The sequence below is a fragment of the Cygnus atratus genome, chromosome 4 (assembly GCF_013377495.2).
Source record: "Cygnus atratus isolate AKBS03 ecotype Queensland, Australia chromosome 4, CAtr_DNAZoo_HiC_assembly, whole genome shotgun sequence".
Lineage (NCBI taxonomy): Eukaryota > Metazoa > Chordata > Aves > Anseriformes > Anatidae > Cygnus > Cygnus atratus.
In genome coordinates this window covers 33,628,409-33,654,220 of record NC_066365.1, presented here as the reverse complement: position 1 = coordinate 33,654,220, position 25,812 = coordinate 33,628,409, and the positions used below count along the sequence as shown (strand labels likewise).

At 36.7% G+C, this 25,812-nt stretch overlaps 2 protein-coding genes across 5 annotated transcripts in view; one reads left to right on the top strand and one right to left on the bottom strand.

Annotated features, from left to right (window-relative positions):
* DCLK2 (doublecortin like kinase 2) overlaps positions 1-3,958 on the top strand; it is an 86,524-nt gene extending 82,566 nt beyond the window's left edge. For 2 of the 4 annotated variants that reach the window (XR_004779219.2, XR_004779220.2), the window contains one exon: positions 1,242-1,385. Coding sequence is in view for 2 of the 4 variants with exons in the window: in XM_035550178.2 (XP_035406071.1) it covers positions 1,242-1,463 (222 nt within the window). In the remaining 2 variants the exon portion in view is untranslated. Of the gene's footprint in view, positions 1-1,241 lie in introns of all 4 variants that reach the window. The other 2 variants (XM_035550178.2, XM_035550187.2) reach the window with 1 other exon arrangement.
* Positions 3,959-10,132: 6,174 nt separating this feature from the next.
* The window catches only part of LRBA (LPS responsive beige-like anchor protein), a 395,790-nt gene continuing 380,110 nt past the window's right edge, over positions 10,133-25,812 (bottom strand). Inside the window, exons 54-57 of the mRNA XM_050710360.1 lie at positions 21,949-22,050; positions 20,494-20,708; positions 14,026-14,177; positions 10,133-11,791 (exon numbers count right to left, since the gene is read on the bottom strand). Of these exons, the coding sequence (XP_050566317.1) occupies positions 11,701-11,791; positions 14,026-14,177; positions 20,494-20,708; positions 21,949-22,050 (560 nt within the window). The 3' untranslated portion in view covers positions 10,133-11,700. The remainder of the gene's footprint in view (positions 11,792-14,025; positions 14,178-20,493; positions 20,709-21,948; positions 22,051-25,812) is intronic.

Here is a 25,812-nt window from a genome sequence, read left to right as displayed (position 1 = left end):
TCAGGAGAAGACAGAACACCTGATCTTAGTGCACGGTTAGTACATCCCAGCTCAAAATACGATTCCAAGACCTAGTGTCTTACAATGCTTACACATACATGTGCAGAGGTCACTATGAAAGTGAAGCACATATTTGTACTCTGCTTTTAACTTCAAGTATCACACGTTTGTAGATTACTGTAGAAAGCCCAAGCTGCACTTGACTGGAATAAGCATACCTTGCACCACTCTACATAACTGAATAACTACAAAGAACTTAATCTGTATTAATTTAAATCTGTATTATCATTGGCAGTTAAAGCTCTTCCATGAAGCACGTGGTTAAGCCAAGACAGGGTTTTGGTTAAGCAAAGCCAGGGTTTTATAATGATTAATATAAGCCTTCAAACTGTGAAACAAGACCCATTGTGCTGTCCCTCCAAGTCTTAGAAAACAATGCTGAAAGACAGTTTTGACACAGGCACTACAAGATTTCCCTCTAGGTCACTTCAAATATCCTCCTAGAAATGAAACATTACACTGTGGTTTAATATAAATTTGCAGTAGCCTTCAGAGGCTATTAAAGTTATCTGATTCAGCAGACACCACAGACTCTAAGATAATCCACCTATTGCACTACAGCGTTCTCAATTTCCAGGATAACCTCGTCTTCATTAAACCTGTGCATTTTCAGGTATAACATTCAGAAATTAACACGGTTTTGCCACTGTATTCTGTCGGTTGCAGGAGAGCTCACCTTCCTTCTTTCAACAAGAAACAGAAAAGGATTCTACTTAGAAATAGAAAAATTCCTTACATTTATATCTGTCAGCCTCAAAAACTGATAGAGTTCTGTTCCTTGTGGTTATAGAAACATATATTTAAATTATATGTTTAAATTAAAAAGTATTATGTTACTTCCTGTAGCTACGCAACTGCAGGTACATAAATTTTGCTAAAAGCTAATATGAAGAGTTCAGACTATATGACAACCACTTTTTTTTCCACATCAGACTTGTGAGACAAAACTGTCAGCTTGTACCATCACACCAAACATAGGTCTGGAAGATGCATTTTTTTTAAAGACTGCACCATAAAAACCTACATTTAAATAAGATTTCTAATTTTGTTTCTCCTTTTTTCTGGCTCTAATGCATGCACTTGTTGTCTTGTAGATTATTTTAACCCTGAAGTTAACTCGGGGCTTTGATTTAACTGCTGTGTTTTTTTTATTTTGCCTTGGGTTTCTTGTTTGTTTTTAGAACACAGCTCTAGATAAAGAGAGTCAGATTTTCTGCAGCAAGCGCTGTCAGGACTCCGATAGAGCTGGAATGGAGACAGCTTCTGCAATTACTGCTGCAGCTGATGATCCTCGTGTGATTGGGTCCAAGACCCTCCTCCCTGCTGCTTCTGAGCCAGTCAGATCCCCCTCGCTCCCCACCTCAGTGTCTCCTGAGTTTGCTGGGGATCAGCCTGGTGTGTAGGACTGATTAAACCAAGTGCAACTGAAGCTCCCTGCACTCTTGCCACAGTTACTCTTCATTTCATATGATGGTTCGTTTCCAGTTTTCTTGCACCCTCCCGTGGCAAGCTCAGGGCAGGCTCTGCCACGAGAGACTGAAATTCTAACGGCGGGTGAACAAATGTGGTCTTCTGAGTGCTCTTTGCCCTCGGTCTGGAGAACATCAGTAGGGAGAAAGATTCTCGTAATGTTAGATGATTTTTAAGTTACCTGTGTTAGTTTAATTTACTGCATTCACACAGCCTTGGGCTCTGTAAGTAGACTAACTTAACTGTGTAGCTAACCATATTTTTATATAGGCATTTGAGATGATGAACAGTTGCCAGGCTTCGCTTCTACCAGCAGGCCCCATTGCATTCTTTTGATGAGGCTTCTCAGAAAAGCAAGAGAGGAAGACAAGGGAAGAAAACTCATATTCACCTTCTATTCTGATGCCTCTACTTTTAGTCAAGCTTCCACCAAACTTGAAGAGGCATATTTTCATAAAATAAATTAGTGAACTAACTGTAAAATATCATGAGGCAAACACTGGAGATACAGGGAAAGATGGTAATTTTTGCATAAAGTTTGTTTAGACTTGCAGGCTGCAGGGTAGTGTTTAGATAATGCGAATTTAAATGAAGCGACTTGGGATATGAACATGAGCACTGGACATTTATTTGTAATGAAGACTGGAGTCAAGGAAACCTTTTTGTTCAAGCTGTTTTCTATCCTAATCACAAATGTCGCATCCACACCTTTCTCCAGAGTCAGGTCACCTATTAGATACAACAAAATGACTTTGGAGCTGTGAACAGAGAGCCTGCTGCACGTCATCTAAGCTAGGATGGATGGAACAGTTCCTAGTTCTATGGCAAGCTGATAGAGGAGCTACTACAAATGGCCTCAAAAAAAAGCTACCCACAAAAAGTAGCTGTCAGAGGTTTGTCAGTGCTATCCCCCTATTCACCTGGTGCAGGCACTGGAAACAAGGATTGGGGAGCAGCCATCCTTAATCTGCAGTCACAGTTAGATGAGGTTTTATCTTTACCATACTGCTTAGTTCAATATTGTATCTATTCAGCTTATTCTTTTCCTTTGCTTGTTCTTATGAATTGGTCATAGATCATTTTCTTTCTTAGCTATACTTTCTACTAGAATTGTAAAAGAAAGACCTGCAATAAACTTTCTAAAATTAAAACCCTCGGTCATTTATTTCTTTGAGAATTCAGTTATTTTGTTAGTGGAGACCGACCATTTAGGTACCTAGCAAGAAGATTTCATAAAATAAATCCAAGCATTTCCCATAACCTTTTAAAGTCCTTTGATATGTACGGAAGACAGAGGTAATACATGACTGACCATGAGTAATTGTCTCTTCAAAAGATAAAGCAAAGTGCACAAAGTGCCAATTGATAACTTAAAGTCCCAGTACAGCTGAGAGATTTACAGGTATATTGACAAAAAAATGGGTATGAAAAGTTCATAAACTATCATAAAAATGTTGGGCTAGGTCAGGACCAAAAAAGTCTGAGTTGCAACTAGTTATTGTGAGTTAACTTTTTTTTTTTTTAATGGGATCACTGGAATGATTTCAAGATTAAGGGAGACTAAGGGAATGGCCTTTGTATTAAATTATGTACATTTATATTTTTGTACAGTACAACAATATGAAGATAAGCCTAATCTTACCCAGAAACTAATGAGAGTCCACAGGATAGATATGTGTATGCAATTGGTAAGTTTGGTAAGGAGTCTTGGGCTAAGGTAAAGAAAAGATGTGTAATTTCGGATGGGATGGGCTAACCCAAACACCTACAGCAAAGAAAGGGAGCCTCTGACAGAGAAGACAGCGACAAGCTACTGAACTGGGAGATAAATAAGGAAGTAGCAGCAAAGTGATGAAGACTGGGTTATTTTAAGCTCTGTTTTTTTTCTAAGAGGATGGATATTCAGCTGTGTAAGGCCTAGATACTTATTTTATAAAGGAAAAATTGACACGGATTAACAGAGATAGCTAAGAAGTTGTTTGCCACAAAGCCTCATACCTATAATAAAGGAAAGGATGAAAATTTAACCGGTAATCAGCAGTCAGTTGAACCACTGTTTTGCTGCATAGAAAAAGAGGGTAAAAGGCTTACAAATCTTTAAGCTCATGACTGACCAGCACATGAACATTTGAAGACAAGTACTTTGATTCACAGAGGAGAGGCAGCTGATAGACTAGGCCAAGACACCTACTTAAAAATAGTGACAACAGCTGGGAAAAATGATCATGTGGCCAACATACCAGATAAAAACATGGGATATCTGGGCAAGGTCTTAACTCAGTCCATGACCATAGGAAACTTGCATCACTTCTGCATGCCTGAATTTAATGCCACAGATGTTAAAGCTATGGGTATCACAGTTGAACATCAAAATACAGGTGTGTCGGTTAACAATAAAATACTTATGTAATGAAGACTCCTAAGTCCTATGTTTGGTTTGTTATCTGTTGCACTTTCACTTAGTCAATCTTTATCCATCACTTACTGGAAGAAGGCAAAAATAAAAGAAAAGGTAAAACAGAACTATGCTGTCTGCTACAAAGGGATAGTATCAGCACATAGTAACAGCTAGAGAAACGTTAAATTCAAGTTATCCTTTTGTCAAGAGAGGACTGCCACATTTTTCATCTTATAAAAATAGCTGAAATTTATGTACCGTTTTGATATATAGTGATTAAACACCAGCATTTTCATACACTCAACAGTGCCAGCACAACTGCCACCATGTCTAAATGAAAAAAAACACAACTGCATTATAAAAAAAATCTTTTAAAAAGCCTATCTTTGTAGGTCCTTTGAATGTGAGTAGTACTTCGCATATATCCCAGTGGCCCAGTTCATGAGTTCTAGATTTCAAATCTAGAAACATAATTGAGTCTACCCCGGGTGTAAATCAACATAACACTAAGTTCATTAAGATTCTTGTCAAAATTTACCCTTACACATACACACCACATAGACTGCTATACATACACACAACAACTTACAGCCCATTCTTGGGCTTATAAAATTAATTACAGTAATTGTCATTAAGTACATTAAGGTAGAAGAATGTTTTTATGATGTTGGTACTATAATCCAGCACTGGCTCATGCATACAGTCATTAAGAATATTTCCATAGCTCATTAAATCCTACCTTGCACTATATTAACAAGCAGAAATCTTTTATTTTTAGACGCAGACAGGTTTTTTTTTTCCCCTCCATCTCACTACATACTTGAGGAAGAGAAGACAGGAGAAAGCAATGACTGAATTTAATAGATTTGTGTTTTTTTCTCCTAAATTAAATATATTTTTAAAAATAATTATATATGCTCTAAGTTAAAAATGTATGTACAATACCAGAAAATACTTCCAACCTACTTTTGATTGATTCCCGATTCTCCCTTTCTTGCCTTTAAAAAACACAACCACAGGCTTTTTGTACTATACTGGAGTACACCCAGTATCTCATTTGCCCAAACCTTTTCTATGGTTACAGTACCTCACAAAGCACTTCAGTTTCAATCCAAATTTCAAGAGTTTAATTTTACAGCCAGAGTTTTATATCATCTCTAACGATTACATTTTCCTGGTAAGGATCCCACAAATATTTATGTGTTTGTTATAAAAATATTCTGATTCCTCTTACCATTAACAGTTGAACATACAGAGGATGTATTTATTCCTGCAGTAATGCTATCAAAGACAAGTTGTTGTTGCAGAATAAAGGGAATAACATTTTATAAATAATAAAATGTAAATTACATTATTTATACGGAAATAAAAATTTGACAGCCCTAGCTTTGCAGAACACAAGAACACGTGTAAGAAAAGGTATGCTGACTTTGTACCTGGTGCTGTTCCAGAGCTGGATTTCGGAACAAAAAGCACATGGTGGGGTTTGAGCTGGGGAAGGTCACTCTCTTAATCCAAGGAAGCATGTCTCCAAGACCCCATTAATCTCTCAGAAATAGAGGTTCTGAGATTTGGGTATATGGTAGGAAGACTATGCCAACAACAGTGACTTCCAAAAGTAAACTCCAGTCATCTTTCCTGTCCATCTTTACTCAGAGATCATACTGAAAGTATAAAAACTAGTGTGGCAAAATACACAACAAAAACTAACTGGCATCCTTCAGAAGGTGCCAGACACTTCCTGTTACCTCTTGGAGGGGCCTGGTGATGCAGGAGACAGACTCTCCTGCACCCTGGTTTGTGTTGAGATCAGAAGCAAGATACTGTTCATGATTTCCAACACGGATTCCCACCTTTGGTTCCTACAAGAAGACTGTCATTTCCCTGATCTACTTGAAATCAAAAAATCATTAGCCAGGAAGCATTAACTTGATATAATGCTGTCTGTGCCCTCCTTAAAATGGTTCAAATTCCTATTCACAGAGGTGGTTCTGATTGTCTCAGGCTAAATCACTAAGTTAAGAAAGCAAGCAGCAGACGACGCAAGCAGCCTCATTTAATCCCAGTTCTAATAGCCTTCTCCTCCGGTAGTCATTGGTCTAATTATTAGAGCATTGACACCAAGTTTGATGCTTTCACTAATCCAGAGGATACCTTAAAAGTAAGGTAAATACACTGAATTATCCACTATTACAGACATATACACATCTTTCGATTATCTTGGTTTTAACAGTTCAAAAATGGGAAATGATGTTTTGTGTTTACTCAGTTCTTTTGAGCTACATAAAAATGGCAACTGGAAAGCAACAGAAATGCACAAAACTAATAACCTATCCTAAATGCTGATTAGGTAAAACTTTTCTTTTAAGATAAAAAAAAAAAGTAAGGTAATCAAACACTCCTACTGACACCAGTTTTGATGTCTAATATAAGTGTTAACTAGAATTAGTAAAGTGAGTGACAGATTGTTTCTATTCACTGTGGGACTGATTGTCAAACATTGTTTAGCATATATACAACTAGGTTTGTAGTTGGGCTTAAAAAACACATTCAGCTATGAAGAGCTGAACATCATTGGGAGCTGAACTACTGCAAAGTGAAGATCAGTGCAGGCAGCAGAGGGGGACGGCGCCCTTTGGGAACCTCTGAGGGCACTGCTGGTTTGGGACTTATCAACTACATCTGTTTAATTGGGGGGATAGGTTTCAGTGGCTTTTGAGATTCCTGTCAGAAGGAGGTGATCATTTGTGGTGGCATTTTTGTATTTAATCTTTTTACCTTTTTATAATTAAATTAGCTTTGTAAAAAAAAAAATACAAAAGGGCAGGGCCTGAAGAAGCAAGCTGCAGTGCCACCATCCACCAAGACGTTTTCCTCAACTATTGCTACTGATCTTGATTTTTTCCCCATGACATTTGAATTTTATTCTTTTGTCTGTCATGTTTGGAAACAAACACCATAGAATGAGAATCTGCAAAGCCGCCTATCTGTTGCTGGGCACAGCAAATTCTAAACACACAAATAAGACCAAGTTATACTTCAGTGCTTTGCAGCTCACAATACACAGTGCACAAAGTAACAGTGGGAAGAAAAATTTAGAAGAACTTGAAGAAAGTAGTAAGTGATCATATCAAACTCTTTCCATTTAGTAAATAGCAATTAAAATCATTTTTCCCCCCTAATTCCATGCAATACAGATTAATTTCCAAAACACACACCTAATTAGTTGACTGTCTGATACAGCTCAAATTAGGAATTTGTGATTTCAGATTTTGCAATACAAGTCACTATGCTTTTCAAGAGTATGCTTTCTGATAGCATCTCAATTCATTTACAAGAAAATAGTTGTATTTCCCATTATTTATCAAAGTTGTGAAGTATTCTAAATATTCATTATAATAGCACGCTTCTTTATGATAAGTCTCCACTAAAAATAAACTGTTCACAGATACAGGTTAGGATTGGTTCTTTCAAACTTTGTTTCATATGTTTCAATCATTTTTTTTTCCTTCAGGAGACTGGCTGTATTTTAATAGCAGGTCTTTAGGTTATGCCTAGTTGAATTTCAGTAAATCTAAACAAAATCAGAAACAATTTCCTACAGTTTTTGACCCAGAGCAATTAAAGACCAGCTTTAATTTATGGTGTATAAATACTGACATGCACTGTTAAATTTATTGGTTTACCAAATACCTTTAGGCTGGTTCTGCATAGGAGTAAACTATTTTGGATTCCACATAATGTTGTATCGCATGGGAAATGCGAGAGCGTGCCTCATCTCAAGCTTTACACAACTGTCCTAACCACATACAAGAAAGGTATCACTGGTTTAGAGCAGAAGGGGATGTCCCTGGTTTTATTTTAGCTAGGACACAGCCAGCTTCTTAAAACAATATAGTCATCCTTTATTCCCTTTGAACTATTTTTAAATGGAAGAGAGACAGCAAAACAGATGTGCCCTAACAGAAGCACGCGCCACTCACATTTCTGTGAGGATGAAGCTTACTGCATAAAATGGAAAAGCTACAATCTAGATGGTCACCATATCCACGCCATTTTACTCACTACATCTAACAGCAATTCCATCCTCACAGCAATTCTGTCCTCACTAAAGGCGCAGTAACACTCATTTCTCACAGAAGTCTTGGTTTTGAATTTCCTTTTGCTACTAAAAGAAATGAAAACTGAATTTTGTTCCAGGACAGCAGCTCTGTACCAAAAACACGGGTTTTTAGAATTGCTGTTGTTCAGATCTGTGAAACAACTGAAGAAACTCCCTTTTTCTTTAAAAATTCCCAGCCTGAAAAGCACCACAGCAAATAAAGGATCTCCATAATATTTCTAAACAGAAATTCAACTTGCATGCTTTTAGAAATACAAAGAGGAATCAAAAATCATGCCAACTTCTTACAGTAGTTTTAACAACTACCATTATACTGCAGTAGCATTAAACTCTCATTTTCCTAGTAAATAACAACCTTCATCAGCAGAAACCCAAAGATAATTGTTCCTGTTATCTTGGTACCAGATTAACTCTTTTGGACATTTCGCCTTTTGGGTGCTATGCCAGCAAACCTTCAGGAGAAGCAAATTGCTGCAGATAGTGGAGGAGCACCAGGACTAAATTCCGACCAGAAACAGCAAAAAATATATCTACTTTTGCACGCTTTCCAGCTGTAGAAATTTTTTGATAACACACTGCACAACATGGCCAAGAATTCACAAAATATTCTCAAAGTATTAGTGCATTCATTTACCTTTGCTTGCAGTATCTCGCAACACAAACTTCCTTCAGAGAAACCACCGCTCTGTACACACCATCATCTCTCACCAGAACCTGTAGCATCAACATCAGCAGTTTCCACAAACACAGAACTGATTTCAAGCTACTCGAGCCAAGCCTTTTCCCACAAACCAAACTCACAGCACTGCTGCCGAGCAGCCTGACTCCCAGCAGTGGCCAACACCACCTTCCAGAGGAACAGCCCTAAGCCACAATTAACAAATGCCCATTTGGACTTACCAGAACAGAAGGACCAGACTGTCAGGTAAAAAGACGTTGTCCATAAATGCTCCGTCTGAGTTTTGAGAAAATGGAGGACTGGAAAAAAACTTGTTCTGTAAAGCTCCCTCTCTTCAGGAACATTCTGCAAATAAACGCCAGCTCAGGCACAGCTGCAGGTTCATGCCTGGCACCTGTTGATGTCCCAGCTGTGCAGGCAGGGGACCTGACACAGGTGCTGCTCTGATCAGACAACCTGAATAGTTGGAAATGTAACCCTTTTTTGCCACCTCAGCACAAGCCACATGGCATGGACTAGTTTAACCAGAGCTGAGATCCCATGTGGAAGTCCAGCCACCTGCCTGGTGTCCGAGGTGTGTGCCTTCACCCGCAGAAGGAGAGGCATTTCCTACTCACCACAGCCACCAGCCAAGCAGGGGAGGTCTTCCCACCCTTGTTCGTGGAGCAGAACGTGAAGATTTTCTTGTCCACAGGAGACCTGTGATATGCAGAACCCTGAACTGCAAAGAAGGAAAATATTCTGCTTCGCAGAGGTGTACTTAATGCCATCACATAGCTGCCACCAGTGCGCTCCCACTAGCTGGATTCAGCTCAGGATAGCAATAGAGTCACAGACACAGTCATGCTTTCGCTTTGGGAAGGCATCTGATGATCATCAGGGCCTTTTCTAAGACAAGCAAACTGATTTGGTGCTGCCATACCTACCAAATCAACTCCCCATGAAATGTTTTGGCCCTAAGATCACAGACTATTACTTCTGTCAATAATTAAATGTTTCCTAAGTCAGCAGAAGATTGTAAAGAGAAAATTTTCAGGATTTCCACTTGGCAAAATACACCTGGCCACAGCAACATTTCAACATTTCCCCTTTTTTTTTTTTTTTTTTCCCCTCCACTTAGCATACCAAAGCCACTCCTGGCTTGAGAAAAAACGCAAATTGCACTTCAAGAGCATACCAATTTCCCCTCAAAATCTTCTGATGAAAGGCCATGAAAGTTGTTGAACTTACAGAAACACAAAGTACAAGTTTTCCATCCAAATGCTATTCCTCAGTATACCTGGCACTTACCACGGACATAAGTATAGCCTTCACTTAATCAGATCATCCCTCTGCTACACAAAACATATACGTGTAACTGTACCGATACCACCATAACCATAACACTTTAAAAAATGTAGAGCACAGAAAACTTAGTCACCATTGCATAAACAGCAAGAGTACTTGTACATGCATTAGCCATAGCGCTTGTTTTCTCTGCTGTGAATACACATTGAACCACAAGAACCCAATACACCCCACCAAAGCTCTCAATTAGAAATGTAATTTTATTTAATTTCTTCACTCAAACTGAATTTTCTCATTCCAAATCTTTACTTAAAGAGATAGTAGCTAAATGCTTAGAAAAACAGGAACTGCTCTAGTAGGCAGCTAGAGAAACGTATGTATCGATACAGACGGAATGTAAATTTCAACTCATAGATCACAACATACAAAGAAGATTTTTATGCAATACAGACTTACAAAACAATAACAGTTCTTTTCACAAATATTTTCACAGAGTTCTGCACAGCAATCTTGTAGAAAAGTAGATTTGTGCAACACCAAAATAACTTATTGTTCCTTAGTATAAATAATTTTTTTCATTTCCTAAAAGAAAGAGAGCATTTCACATGCTTGGACAGAATCTGACTGGATTTGGTGATAGCAAAATATAAAAGCTGTTCCTGCCATACACAGAAAAGGAATATGGTGTGTGCTACAGTATTGCAGGAGTCAGTTGTGGAAAAACGAGAAGAATAGCCTGCAAGTCTAGTGCTTCTGCTGTTGTATAGAGGCTGTGCACCAGCAAACATCTGCCTTTTTAGTGCTTTCACAGTCAAACAGCAGAAATGTGCTTTGGTACTTGCACCTATTAAAAAAAACACCTGCCTCTGCAGGTTCCTAATTTGAGTTTAAAGTCTCCAAATAACCTTTCTGATTTTGAGGAACAATCCACATTTTGGTGTGCTTTGAAGGAGATGCCAAGTAAAAACTAGGAGGATTCACACTCGATGTAACACAAACTCCGTTGCTGATTTCTCTCTCTTAACTGCACAAAGCATACAACTAAAAAAGAACTAATTGTCTAGGCCTAGAAACATGCTTGAATAGTAACATTGATGGAAACAATTTGCAAAGTTTAAAATTACATTAACCATAATTTAAATATTACTATTGATTCCCAGAAACTTCAGTGCTGTTGTAGTACAATCATTTGGAAAAGTACAAGACAAAGTGTAGTACAGATAGTACAGATTAAAATTCCCCAAACATCACAATTCATTTCCAGTATGCTAAAATCATATATTCTTCAAGGTTATAGATAAAGCTTCAGGTGGAAAATTCATTTCTTCATAGTACAGCTAGAGCATGAGTTTTAACCATCTTTAGTTTAGGTTTCTTTTACATACAGGGATCAAAATAGACTTCTCATTATGACTAAAAATATAGATTTTTAACTACAGAACCCAGCAGCCATTTTTCTGCTTCATTGCCCTTCCCCCAAAAAAGTCAAGCAAGGTCTACAAAAATAGCGATTAACTTTAAAAAATAGGTTGCTTCTCCCAGCAAATTTAAGTTACATTCAGATGGTATATAGTTATTTATAAGGAACAACGCTGTGGCAGGACACCAAGGGGGGCGTGCTATGGCCAGTTTCGTTTTGACAACAGCTGCCCCCATTAGTGCTAATCGTGGTCTCTGTGAAGATCAGTATCGGGTTTGATATTCATGATGCCAACGATTGAAATCATTGTAGAAAACCACTATGCTCCCAGATGCCATGCCAGTCAGTATACACCTAGGAAAAGCACAATATCATGTTAGTCAGCAGACCACCGCACGGTCATGTGTGTGAGCCAACACACCAACGGGTTACGCCAAGACAGGCACGAGGAGACAGCTGGAGCTGGAAGGGCTTCACATGTCAGAAAACTCCTTAGGGGCTCCCAAAGACTTCAGCAAGCTGGATTTAGCTAATACTGCCATCTGCACAAGCTCTGACAGAAGATTTATGGACCACAAAGCCTACCAAAACACCATGCAACAGTTTGTATGGTTGGCCCGAAGCTACAATTGACTCAAAAGTCACACGACAGAATAGTTTACCAGCATCACTGTACTGCAACCACTTGAGATTTCTTGGGATTATTGTTTGGCTTGCTCATTTGTTTTTGCAGCATATGGGACTGGGATGAAGCACTGGTGAAGCAGCGAGGTGGAGAAGGTTTGGGAGATGTATTCATTTCAGTTTAGCCTTCCCCATTTAAGTTGTGCTCTATGTGAAGTAATTGGATGTTGGCATAGTACTTCAGCTGGACATGTTAGTGTTTGGGTTTGAAAGCAATTTGAAGGCTTCAATGGTTTTGAAAGTTCTTGAAAGCAATTGCTGTACTTTCCCACTGTAGTACTCTTTCTAAATTCCTTAACATTGGCCTACTACTAGAGATAATTTAGACCTATTTGAAAAGCCATGACGCTGGCAATAGCACACGGTAACAAGAGCTTCTGTATCGTGATTTCTACTGTTTCATATTAAAGTTTTATGAAAATCAAGAGCATGAGGACATATAAAACTCTGGCATTTTGAAAAAAAAATCTTCAGAATGAAAAATAAATACTCAGATGGAAAAGCTGCATTTCTTCCTTCAAAACAAAGATGAAATACGAGATCATTAAAACATTGCATTTTGATAATGTCACTACTTCATTTCAATAGAACCATTTTGACTATTTTTGTATTAGGTTAAAACCTTTCTTACACACAGTCTGTCAAACATATACATTCATGCACACCAAATAAATTAAATCCTCTTCTGCGTTTCTGTCTTCAAACCCAAAGTGAATTGGTTCCTGACTTGAGCACATGGATACATTTATAGATGTCCATATTAAATTCCGATTTATTGACATGTGAACATTTTGTTGACATGCTATTATAATTACCATTTATAGATTCTCTAAATGCAAAACTGTATACATATTCAGGGGTCTAAAATTCAACAGCTGTAACTCAAGCTTTTGAAATACTTTTAACAGCACTTTGTTTTTAATGGAACACTGTTTTTTTTTTCCAAAATGCCTATAATCTCTAATTATGTTTAACAAGAAGAAGTTGAATGTTTGACTGAAGTCCACAGATTTTGCTGACTTTTTTTTTTTTAATAGCTCATTTCATGTAAGCATTAGAAATGCAGTCCAGGTGAAAAAAATATTAAAATATTTGCTATGGACTTCAGTGGAAGGTTAAAAATCTCAACAATATGCTTTACTACACAATGTAGGCGCTCCTAAGTGATCTAGGAGCTCAAGCCTCTTCGAAAAGCATATGGCAACTCCACTAAGCATATACACCAAAGCAAAAAAAAATTCTCACCTGTGAGCAAGAAGTGTACAAGTGAAATTGTAAACATGCCATAGAAAAAACAGTACTATTGTAATAAAAATACAAACATCTTTAAGTATAGCAGCATTGGCAAGTGCAATGAAAAAACACAGTAAAAATATTATCTAATTGTCTTCAGTAGAAGAAATCTTTAAGGGGAGTCAGGATTTATATAGATAAAATTACTTCTCTAGAAATGAACATTAGTATTTGCTTTTACCAAAGTATGGATGTGTAGAAGGAATCTTATTATGCAACTCTTTTAACTGATCTATTTTTTACACGAAGATCTGGAATTAGGAATGTGATTTGTACCGTAAGTGAACAAAGAAACATGAAAAGCACATACATAACCTTCCACCTCCATCTGACCCATACTGTACATGCACAGGCCAATAATTCAACCTATTTTGAAAGTCTGCCAAAGTAAGACTTCTTAAATATCTCTTCACTCCCTGCAAGACCTGAAATACTCAAAAAGATTATCTGCCCTAAATATGACATTCCAGAAAGAAACATATGAAAGTACAGAATTCTCAAGATAACCATCATGATCTGAGATCCACAGAATATCAGAAGCAAAACAAAAATATAATTTCACTGTAAAAATATTTACTGAAATTCACGTGAACACCAGACTTTGCTCTAACCTTTGGTCATATGACAGGGCCATGGATCGGATTCCAGCATCACACCCTGGGTAAGCAAAAAGCTGCTTGAGGTCCCACATCTGCCATACCATGACAACTCCATTGTCTCCACCTGTAAGCAGGTACTGTCCATCTCGACTCAGTTGGATTGCCTAAGGGGAAATCGCAGATATTTGTTGGTAAATATATGTTGCTTTTGTTCCCCCTCTCACACTTTCATAAAAAAGTTTCATATTGACAGCTGGCTGTCTAAGGAGATTTGATATCAATGCAAGCTTTTGGGATACAACATCTTGTTATGTTATTCTACACAGCAATAGAACTAATGTTATTATGCACAAGTATCTTTAATACATTAGACGGCATTACTTAAGTTTTACCTCACTTGTGATTTATTCCATATTCCAAAGATGTAATATGATGTCAACTAAAGAAATTTACTCTTCTAATTAGACTTACAAGATCCAGCAGCACTGGCTTTAAAATCTAGTACCTGACATTTCCCCAAATGTTTTTAATACTAGCCTAGCTGTAGCTGTCCTGTCTGGCAAAGGGCCGAATAACGAAGGGAACTGTAATGATATAAAAATAACAAGAATTAATTTCAACCAGCATTGTTACATTCCTGCCCTGGATTAGTAAGATAATGGACCACCCTTGTTAATGGGGACTGTGGTTCTTTTCAACATCTATCCTGAAACTGCCTGTGACAAATTCACTGAGGAATTCACTGGCTTATACCCTGAATTTGCTTGTACCATGAGGACTGATGGCAAAGCTACATTTGAAATCTTAGTTTGGGATCCAGATCATGCTGAAAGATTGGACATCATTGGTTTTCACAGTGAAGACTTCTTAAAACAGAAGTTTGCAATCTATTTTGATGTTTCTTATGTGCTATTGGAAAAATCATGATATATACTGAATACCTGGAAGAACAACAACTTTCCTCAGTTACCTGATGATGATACCACAATACTATCTGACATTAAGATGACTGCAAAGCATGAGAAATATTGTTTAAAGAGGAATTTTGTCACTTTAAACAAGCGAAAATATTCAAAGAACTGTTCTTGAACTTTTATTAAAATAAAACATGCCTATGGGGTCACTGCTACCTTCTGCTAGTCTCTGACAAGTTTCTACATTCCCACCTCTACTTGCTTTTGCAAACATCCTTTTCATTCTGTTCTTGACTCTATCCTTGATTCTGTTCTTCTTTCTCTTCTGCTCCCCACCCCCCGACACCCCTTTCCCTTCCTCATCCAGGATCACTTCATCTCATTTTTGGTTATGGCAATTTTGTGCACCTTATTGTTGGAGTTAATCATTGCAGGAAAAAATTTGCACCTCCTGCACCCCTGGGCTGCAGACATCCAGTACTGAATGTAGATGCTAAGTAAGCATTGCCTACTGACTGCATTTAACCTGAGACTTTTCAAAGATTGGTGCATTGGATAAATTTGGGCAGCTTTCCAACAAAACACAAATCCTTCACATCAGAGCTAATTCTTGATAAATTTCAGCCTCCTGACCCAAGGCAGGGAGCCACAAGACTTTTCAGTAGAACAACGTAGTCATGTAGGATATTCAGAGCAATGACTTTTAAATTCTAAGCAAACATATTTGTCCAACCACAACCACATTCTACAAATTGGTTGGTCCATTTCAAAGCCTTGTCAGTGAAAGGCAAGGAAATTGCCTGAAGATGATACTCTACAAGCAAAATTCCAGCTCAAAGGTTTAAACTTAGGAAATAGCAGAAAGAGCTTAAGGCAGGGTCTTGCAAACATATCCCTTTGTGTTGAAGTCTGTAAGTATTTTGGCACTTGCAATCTCTGCTTCTACAGACTTTCAATTTGCAAAACTTACACTGTGATTTTAAATTCCTGAGGAAGAGGAAGTCATTGGCTTTTTAATATACTGACTATAGAGTGCATGCACCACAAAACCAGGAGAAATTAAAAGACAAAGATGTTTCATTCATGCAACATTAAAGTGTTTATACAGACTGCTGACAAGCCTAGAAACCAAAATAAACAGTCTATATAAGATACTGCTTTCTGAACAGCAATAATTGAAGTCAGACATACTGCGTATCTGTATTTTTTGTATTGCTGTACTCTATTACTATGATGTTAAATACATCTTTTAAGAATTACATGATGCACAATACTTACATTCAGATGGAGTTTCTATAGGTGACTTTTATATTATCAGCTTTGAGTGTTTACTGGAACAACTCCCAAGTAATCAGAATGAATCACATTGCCAAGATTTTATTTCATACAATAACTTTAAGATGAATATAATTCAAATACAAACATATACTGTAAACAAAATACAGTGATAACACTGAAATAAATAGATGAAAAATCTATTCCATCTGTGTTTTGAATTAAAGTAACAACATATACATGCAAATCTAGAAACAATAAAGCAGAATATGGCTTTTATTCAACCATTTCTAACTACGGAAAACTGAATACTAACCCAGGTTAGAGCTTAGTAGGCTAAGCTGAACCTTCTCTCCCCAAAAACAAATGCTCCCACCACAAATTTTTTCTGTCAGCCTACAAAAATAAGCTAAGCACCTCCCAAAGTGTAGCCTCAAGGAGCTTGAAAATTAATTTAGACACTCTAACAAGAGCATACCAACTCAGTGTTCACCCTTTCTGGTGTAGAAAAAATTAAGAGAAGACCATGAAAATTATCTAGAACTTGTATGCACTGAGTAGAGGATCATGAGATCTAACATACCACATACAATTATTAAAAAGATTATTCATTAGAAGCAAAAATCAATGTAGGGTGGGTTTTTTTTTTCCTCAATAGCAATGGCAGTCTCCTAAGGGTATTTTCAAACTGCAATGAAGACTGTGACAAATAATTATTTGCTACACTTATAAAATTCAGCTGATGAAAATCCATTAACCTTCTGGTCATGGTTCACTTGAATTTTATACTTGAGGCTTTTACTGAAGAAATGCTATATTAAAACGCAAATTAAAGCCATTAATCTTTAACTCTTCCCCTACCTGCATAATGCAGTGTTTTTTGTGATCTTTTGATTAAATAAAGTATAGGCTTTGAACCCTTATTTATACCTATGCAATTTTACTAAGTCATTGGCTTGTAAGGAAGACAAGATGTTGATTTATTTATTTTTATTGTTTACTAATAAATATATCAGCCACTTGCCTGCCTCTGTATATACACAAATGAAGGAATGAATGAAAGAAAAAGGTCACGCTGTCAATATTTCAGTTTCATGACATGCCCTTCAAGATTTAACAAAAGAAAGGATGCTTTTACTCCCAAGTACTCAAACTGGTATAGAAGAAGACATGAATCAATTTTACTGTTCTGCTTTTCCCCAGTGTTGTTTATCTGTGGTTCTGCTAGGTATGAAAGTGAAACAACTCTGCAACTAATCGCTCTCACAACATGAGGTTCAGACTCTCAAATAATCCCCAAAGAACACAATTTCAGCAATGCTCTAAAAGCTGCATTTCTGACTTGTGTTTCCTTGGAAAGTCTCGAAACTTTGCACAAATCCTTTAACATCTCAGATTTTTTGAAAGGCAGTACTTCGTAAAAAGGCAGAACTGACACTGTGACAGCCCTGGCTTACAGCAGCAGGAGTCTTGTGGGCACTTCCACATTTCAAAACAGACTCAGGGAAGGAAAATAAATTGGTTCCTCTGGGTGAAACAGCATACAGCCTTTGTTTAGGGTAAAATAACTTTACTTCTTAGAACAAGCAGACTATTTAGAGTTAAGTTATTCATTAAGATATCTAAACATTACATGGTAGACGTATTGCGATATGCCTAAGCTCCACTGAGCAATACAGTATGTAAAACAAAAACAGGTGGAAGGCATTGATTAGATTCTGAATTTCCCCAGAGTGTCTGAAATTTTTCTAGCAGTTTTCTAACACAGGACTATGAGAAAGAAAATTAGAATGTTGCTCCAAACATCATTACTGAAAACTGCTAGTTTTGTCAATAATGTTCTGAAATGCAAGTCCATAATGACATAGGGAAATATTAATGAGAATTTTATGTTACAGATTTCTACACTTCTGACCTTTTCCTTCCCTTTTCTATTCTTCCAGAGCAAAAAGGAATGAAAAGTGTTTGTCTGCACAGCCTGTGGGTATATACTTTTCATTTTAAATGCCCCTACTTTAATTACGCAGTTGCCACTTGCCTTCTAACATGATATAGTGCAGAAGCACTGGGAAAAAAGGGTTGTAGCTTGTTTAAGCATAAAGCCCAACTGGGACCACTGGGAGAGAGGTAAAACAAAACAAAACAAAACAAAAACAACCCCCTGTACATATGTAACTCTGGCCAACAGAGAGCGGAACTTCCATTGCCTCCAGCAAAATTCCCAAAGCTGTGGGTACTGACTGAAACACTACAGAAATTGTTTTAGCCAGCATGGGACTTTGAGATATTTTACAGATTGGCTTTCCTGGCTGACAACATAATCACAAATGAAAGTGACAGATCATCAACGTTATTATTATAAAAAGAGAAAACACTGCAATATGTACTTGTTTTATGGAAAGAACTGGGCTGAAAGGTAGGCTGAAAATATCAAAAGCAGTTGTACAAGGACAGCTAAAGGTACAATTCAGAGAAATTAAGAAAGATTAAAAATTGAAGCAAGAATTTACATTAATTTGGAAAAATGGCCTGGGACAGAAATATACACTTTCCTACTTTATTTCCCCAGCCTCACATCTGCACTTGCGGCTGCAATAGCATTCAAAGATTGTATGCCCTCTCATCTACTGCAGAACAGCACTCTCATTATGGGAAAGAGACCTACACAGAGAGTAATTTCTGCATATTCTACCACCAGTGCACCTGAAATTTGGAAAAACACAAGGATATTGGATTAATAGAATATAGCACACAATGGTGTTTTAGAAGGTTGTAAGTGGAATACAGTGAACTACACTGGAGACTTCAGTGGTAATGGTGCATTTACTCTTTAATATGAGTTATAAAATGGAAATAATGAAAACCAAAATTCTTTCAAATATATTGGCATGTTCTTACATCTTAATAATATGATCAGAGTCGAGAACAGATGCAAATTTAAAAATGCTCACAACTTTGCCCAACACATGAAAAAAAATCTACAATTCTGTAGAAAGAGCATGAGGACAAAGTGGAATTTTCTTCCTGAAACAACTAATCCAAAAAAAGGAGAAGCCTTTGAGAGTTTTCAACTGAGGACAAGACTGGAAATCTCAACAGCTGATTTGTTGGGTAATTACATCAGATTTTGGTAAGTCAGCTTAGAGGTGTAGTACTACTACAACAGCAGAAGTGCCCTTTGACTGATGTTTGACTGACTTTTTTACTGTGAGGGTGACTGCGCACTGGCACAGGTTGCCCAGACAGGCTGTGGAATATCAATCTTTGGAGATACTCAAAAGCTACCTGGACAAGGTCTTGGGCAATCTGTTCTAGGTGGCCCTGCTTGAGCAGGGGAATTGGACCAGAGGTCCCTTCCAACCTCAACCATTCTCTTATTCAGTGTCCCTCATACCACAACAACTAGCATGCAGACCATAATTTCAGATAACTCAGGTAGCCTGAATGCTGACCGAGCAATGTGGTCTCACTTGAAGTCTTTGTTGCATTCTGTAACTTTCTACTAGATTTGATAATGCTTGTTCATTTTCTTTTTAGTTTCTTTTTCCTTTCAAAATGAAATTTCCTTTTCCATTTTCATTGTGGTAATGCTGGTTCGTTTTCTTCCCTTCTCTTCTCTTCCATTCCCTTTTGTCCTCATTCGAAGTGGGAATATTTTTGTTTCAAGGAAAGGATTCATTTGACATTTCTGCTTCACTGCAGCATAGCTGCCAGGTTCTGCTCTGCTTCATAGGTACTATTTCATAGGAACTGTCAAAAGATCTGCATTTTGTATTACCAAATAATTTCCATAAATCCATAAGCTTAAAATACCTCCTGCATAGTTTTGGACTTGCTCCATGTCTCTTGCAGCTAAAGACGTGGAAACTAGCTGCCTGGTCAGCAAATGCTAAAGACACTTTTAAGAGCTAAAGAGTTGAAATATAGACATGTGCCTATAAACTTCCTGTAGCTCAGCACAACATGTGCTATCTCAAGCTAAGATGAAGGAATGTAGACAGAGATGCCAAAAAAGGGCAACTTCCAAAATAGCACGTCCAACAACCTCCTCCTTTTACACTCAAAAGTAAAGAAATACCCTGACTTCTGATCAGCAATTAGTAATATTTGTATTCTTCTGTTCAAGGAAATGCCTACAGGATGTTTCTTACTATATGAACAGAGTTATTCTAAAATAAAAATAATACTTCTATGGCCTGGCTATGGAAAGCAGCTCCACACAACTCTAGAACTGAGAGCTTCTCCTGATACGAGAACTGACAGTCCTTTGCACACATTTGAGTACACTCACCTTGATCTTGTCATCTGTTTCCATAGTGGCTTGAAGTCTCCCATTCACACTGAATACACAGAAGAGGCCATTTTCATAATATATTACACATTGGCCTTCTCTTGAAGCTTGAATAAGTTTTGGTCTCAGGCAATTTTCAGGACCTTCTAATGTTTCAGGACCTTCTAATGTCCTCAGCAGATCTCCATTCATAGAATGTATGAGACATGGTCCTTCTATGAGACAGAATAAAAACTCTAGCTATTCATTCACATCCTCATTTAAAGATATAAATATATTACTATTATATATTATATATATATAATACATATAGTATAATAAATTATAATTATATATAAAATAATTAGCAATGGATTCTATGTAAGTAATTGCTATTATAATACATTGTAATGATTTTTACCATGTTTAAGTGGAAAGTCTCTGAATTTAAGGGTGACAGAGTAAAATGAACAGCTGATGCTTTAAGAGTTTTGTGTTAAGGTATTTTAGAACACTTAGCAAACCAAGTTAGAGACCTAACGGAGATTTTATTTTGTGGATTTCCTTTTAGAATTGGTAGTAGTTAATTCTGAGAGCATAAAAATACATGTACTGAATCCTTATATGAGATTATCAAAATATACACAATACATTTTGTATATATACATAATATAACAAGACACAGAGGTAAGTGTAATGAATTTGCATATGTGTGCACTCTAAAAGAGCATTTTCTCATATTAAGATTTTTAACCCATGTATGATTCATTAAGTATTTGCTTGTTAATATATTCAGACAAATAATTGATTTGCATGTAAGCCACAAGTGTTCACATGCATAAAACAGAAACACATACAGGTGCATACAGTAAGTACACCCAACTTACTTGAAGAGGGGTTTCAGAGTAGATACTTTGGAAACACTAAAACAGGGAGATCCTAGTTCTAAGAAATTCCCAGTTTAAAAATGAGAGCTTGAGCAGAATTACTACAAATTTTAGTTGGGAGTTTATATATACACCCTTCATCAAACAAGCAAGACAGCACATTCACTTTCTCCTGAAACTAATTCTTGCTTTCCTTTATGAGAAGTTACCCGTAAGGAAAAGAAAGCCAACTGCAGTAATACATTTTTCACCTTCCTGGCAGTCAAGAGCTAGATCCAACTGTATGCTATATGCAATTACACTGGATAAGCAAACAAAAAGAAATTATAATCAGTACACTAGAACAGGGAAACTGATGTGGTTGCCTCTTCTTGTAGATGTCTGAAAAAAACCACTCAGTTTTACTATGTTTAAAAAGAGGTTTCAAACTCACTTGAATTCTGTAGCAAGGTTAAAAATAACCTTCTGTAAACAAGGTTAAAAACAAAACCACTGTAAAGTTAATAAATTCTGTCACTTTAGACTATATTCCTTTTTGCATTAGGACTACAGCTTTATGAACAGAAAGAAATGACAACAGCTTCCTTACCTTTTGAACCACTTATTACCAAACCAAGTTCAGCACAAATGGTAGCACAGGTGATCTCATAGTCGTGTCCTGTCAAAATAGCTCGAGGAGTTGCAATATCACCTTCAATGAAAAGACAATAAAAGCGATCCTTGGTTACAATCTGTTTCCAAAATCACCACTTCCAATCACTGAAGCATCTTCAGTTTCCTTGTCTGTGGAGTTCACGTTCCCTACAAATCACTTCTATGCCGCTGTTTGCATTTGCTTGTTTTGTACTCATATCTATGTAGTATGGCAGAAATACGCTACAGGAGCTCAGCTTCTGCTTTTACTAATGCACATTCATATGAAAGTCAGGTGTGGAGCAGAAAACAGCACAAGTTGGAGCACACATACTTGCATTTTCCCTTCCCACCCTCCATCTCCTCCTCTACCTTTGTTGTGGAGAAAGAGACCTAATTCAATTACAAAATCTTCTTATAGCACTAATAAGCAAAGACAGGCATCACTATGACAAGTATTGAGATGAGGCACCTAAAATGCCCCAAGATGAAGAAAAACATGCACTGGGCAGTTTTATTTTAATCTAGCAACAGTGTTGAAACTTCAGCCTGATGTCCGAGTTCCTTGTAAAATGTGGGGCTTGGAACACACTCAGTATGAATTTCCGATTACCACTGGTCCTATTAGATAGTTCCCTGCAAAAAGAACAAGCACACAAAACTCTTTTTTCCAAGATTCTCTTTGTAATCAAACATACACTGATTCCAGAAGGAAAAAGAAATTGTATAAATGGCAGATTTGAATGAATAAAATTTTGTATTCTCCAGAATACAAAGACACAAAAAGGGTAAGGAAATGCTATAAAGCTCTTTAAATAATTTTATACTTTCACTCACAGGTCACTGTCTACACCACCTTCATTTAGAATGCTAGCATTTCACAGAAAGCACATGTTATTCTTGTATTACTGTATAATTATTTTATTCATAGGATTTCATGAAGCATACAAACTTTAAAGAATGTATCTTTGGCAATGGATTAAAAAAGGATTAAAAAAAGGATTAGACCAGTATTTAAGCTGCAAAAAATACTTTCACTTCACAATAAATGATGATATGACTTCTGTGAGATGCCAAAAAGACAGTGAGGTAGTAGTAAAATCAATTTTTTTTTTTTAATTATTTCAAGAACAGGTGATGGTTTTGCAAAGGCAGAGAGTAATAATAGCACCAACTGACTCCATTTGTTACTGACTCAGGAACACTCAAATTATATTTGAGGTTATAACTTCTGAAAAGATAAAAAGAGCACAATGTCATTAATTTGCCCATGTAGAGCTTTAGCAGTACTAGCAACAGTGGTTCTGTGTCTTGGAAATTATGCAAAATATTAAAACAGGTAGCTATTCAGACTGCTTGTATACAATGAGAGAGATCTGTGGAAAGCAGCATAGATTTGGGCATGCATATATAAAGCCTCAGCTATTCTCAGTAGTTTACATTGTTAGTCAGACCATTTGCAACAATTCCCAGAGTGTCCATGCAGCTGCCACATTCAAATTGCTTTTTAGAAAAGGTCATAATCTATGACCAAGTACCAAATCAAGGATTTTGACCTTTCAAAATCTTATTTATTCTCCAGTCACTTTTATAATTTATATCTACAATATAAACTTTTGAAAAGTAAATAAATCTGTTTCTTCTTAGATATATACATGCACGCTAAATAGTATATGAATACACACACACATATATGTATGTTATCAGCATTTTAAGTCTGAAAATGCTTTGGAGCAACGCACTTAAATGTCCCTAATCTCTTAATAAATAATCATTAAAAGCTATTGCTTTTGTTTTATATAATGTTTTGCAAAACACACTCAAACCCAGGAAGTATGGCAGACAGTTCAGAAGCAAAGGAAAAACTCCCAACAAATTAGAAGCATAAGGGTAGACTTAACGACCTCTAGGTACTGCTCAGGTGACTGATTCTACAAATGCGCACAAACCTTTTTGAGAAAGTTTTCCTCACCTAAACCTTTCCTCACCTAAACATGAGACAGGCACCCTAGAAAATTCACAAAAAAACACTGAGTAGACAATCCACAAATTTGCACCTTTTGGGGAAAAAATGTAATAATAGCCATTACTGTAACAATTCAACTTCTTTAACCAAGTTCTTTCTCCCTTTTGTCCCAAAGACCTAAGACACGAGGGAGCTTTATGCATTTAAACCTTCTGTTAGTGTAGTTTCTTTTAATTGCGCTGCCTACATTAGCAAAATTTTAGCATTCTGTGTTTTACTTTATTTTGCATTCAGAAATCGCATTTAACACATACTTGCACCAATCAACAAGGAATTAATCTAATTATATACTACACATGTTAATGAAAAATTCTTGTTTTAAAACTTTTGATATCAGAGAAGTTTTAAATGTACAATTTTGTAGTGGAGGCAATGAATATAAGATGTTGGAGTCTGAAGGACTTGTTAGAAGCAATGCCTGAATGAAATGTTAGGAGGTGCAGATGAACAAAATCCTTACAGTAAACTTATTGCTTACAGCAACTTCATTACTGTAGGCTTTACCTGTGTTAGGCTGTCAGTAAAAATAAGCATAAAATGTAGGAGATAAGATTTTTAAAAAGTAGAAATTGAGCATATATATTTATCACAGTCCACAGAAAAGTAAAGTTAATAAGTAATACCCTCAGTCTTTTTAGAATTTGGACTTGGCTTCAAACATAAAAGAGTACAAATCTAAGGTGGCAGGATCAACATTTCGTAAATTATATCAGCTGTTTACTGAACTAAATTTAAGAAATACTTTAATATAAAACAGAAATACAAGAAATCTCAACAATATCTTTAAAGAAATTAGGACCTGAACAATACTGTAAAACAGGAGTCCTGTGAAAAGTCAGGCTGACTCCTTTGATAAGAATGTCAAGTATTTAGGGGTTTCCAAGCCTGTGATTTTCCAAATAATGGGGTCAACTTAAAAGCTGGTTGTAGAGCAGAGCAGATTTCTTTAAAAGCTTTTAAACTGTTATTGCTTCAGAAGATTGTCATGGTTTTCAATAATGCAAAGAGAAAATTTTATTTTGTTGCTGGTTTAAGGGGCACCACTTCAAACTTTTCTAAATTGTTTTAGGGAACCAGCTTGCAGACCTTTTGAAAAGCTGGGGAAGTGACTTCAAAGGGAAAAGAGTCTTTGTCCGTTAAGCAGGTTTACGACCACTGATGCAAACCCTAACTAAGGACTGAAAAGAATACTCAGTGCATCTTTATGGAGATCCTTAAGGAAGATGAACAAATCAAATGAGATTAAAGATAGTTCAAATCCTAGCACTAATAACCAAGACACAACAGTTTTACAGATGTGCTTTTCTCAGCATAGTATATAATAATATCCTTAATCTATACCATTGCTGAATTGCTACTTGCAGTTGAATGCTGCAAGAATCTTAATGCCACATTCGCATTGCAGCGAATGTCATCAATGATTTATTTAAGTCATAGGAAGTAAACATAAAGTTATTTCCCAGTAATGGACAAAATACTTTACCTTTACAGTAACCATTCAAATTATTTCAAAAGGACTCTCCTACATTTCAACAAATAATTTCTGCAAAGCTGTTTTCCCATAGAAAACCACTCTTCCTTAAGTGATTAAAGTACATTTTAAGTCATAAAACTCAAGCTTCAGAAGATAAAAGAACATCACATGATATCATGTCAGCTTATAGTGATATTTCAGTGTAAAAAAAAAAAAAAGTTAAGCATTTACAAACTATGTTTAAAGAGGAACAGTGGGATTATAGCAAAATCAAAACTTTCTTCTAGTTTAATGACATCCAGAAGCAGAAATGCATTACT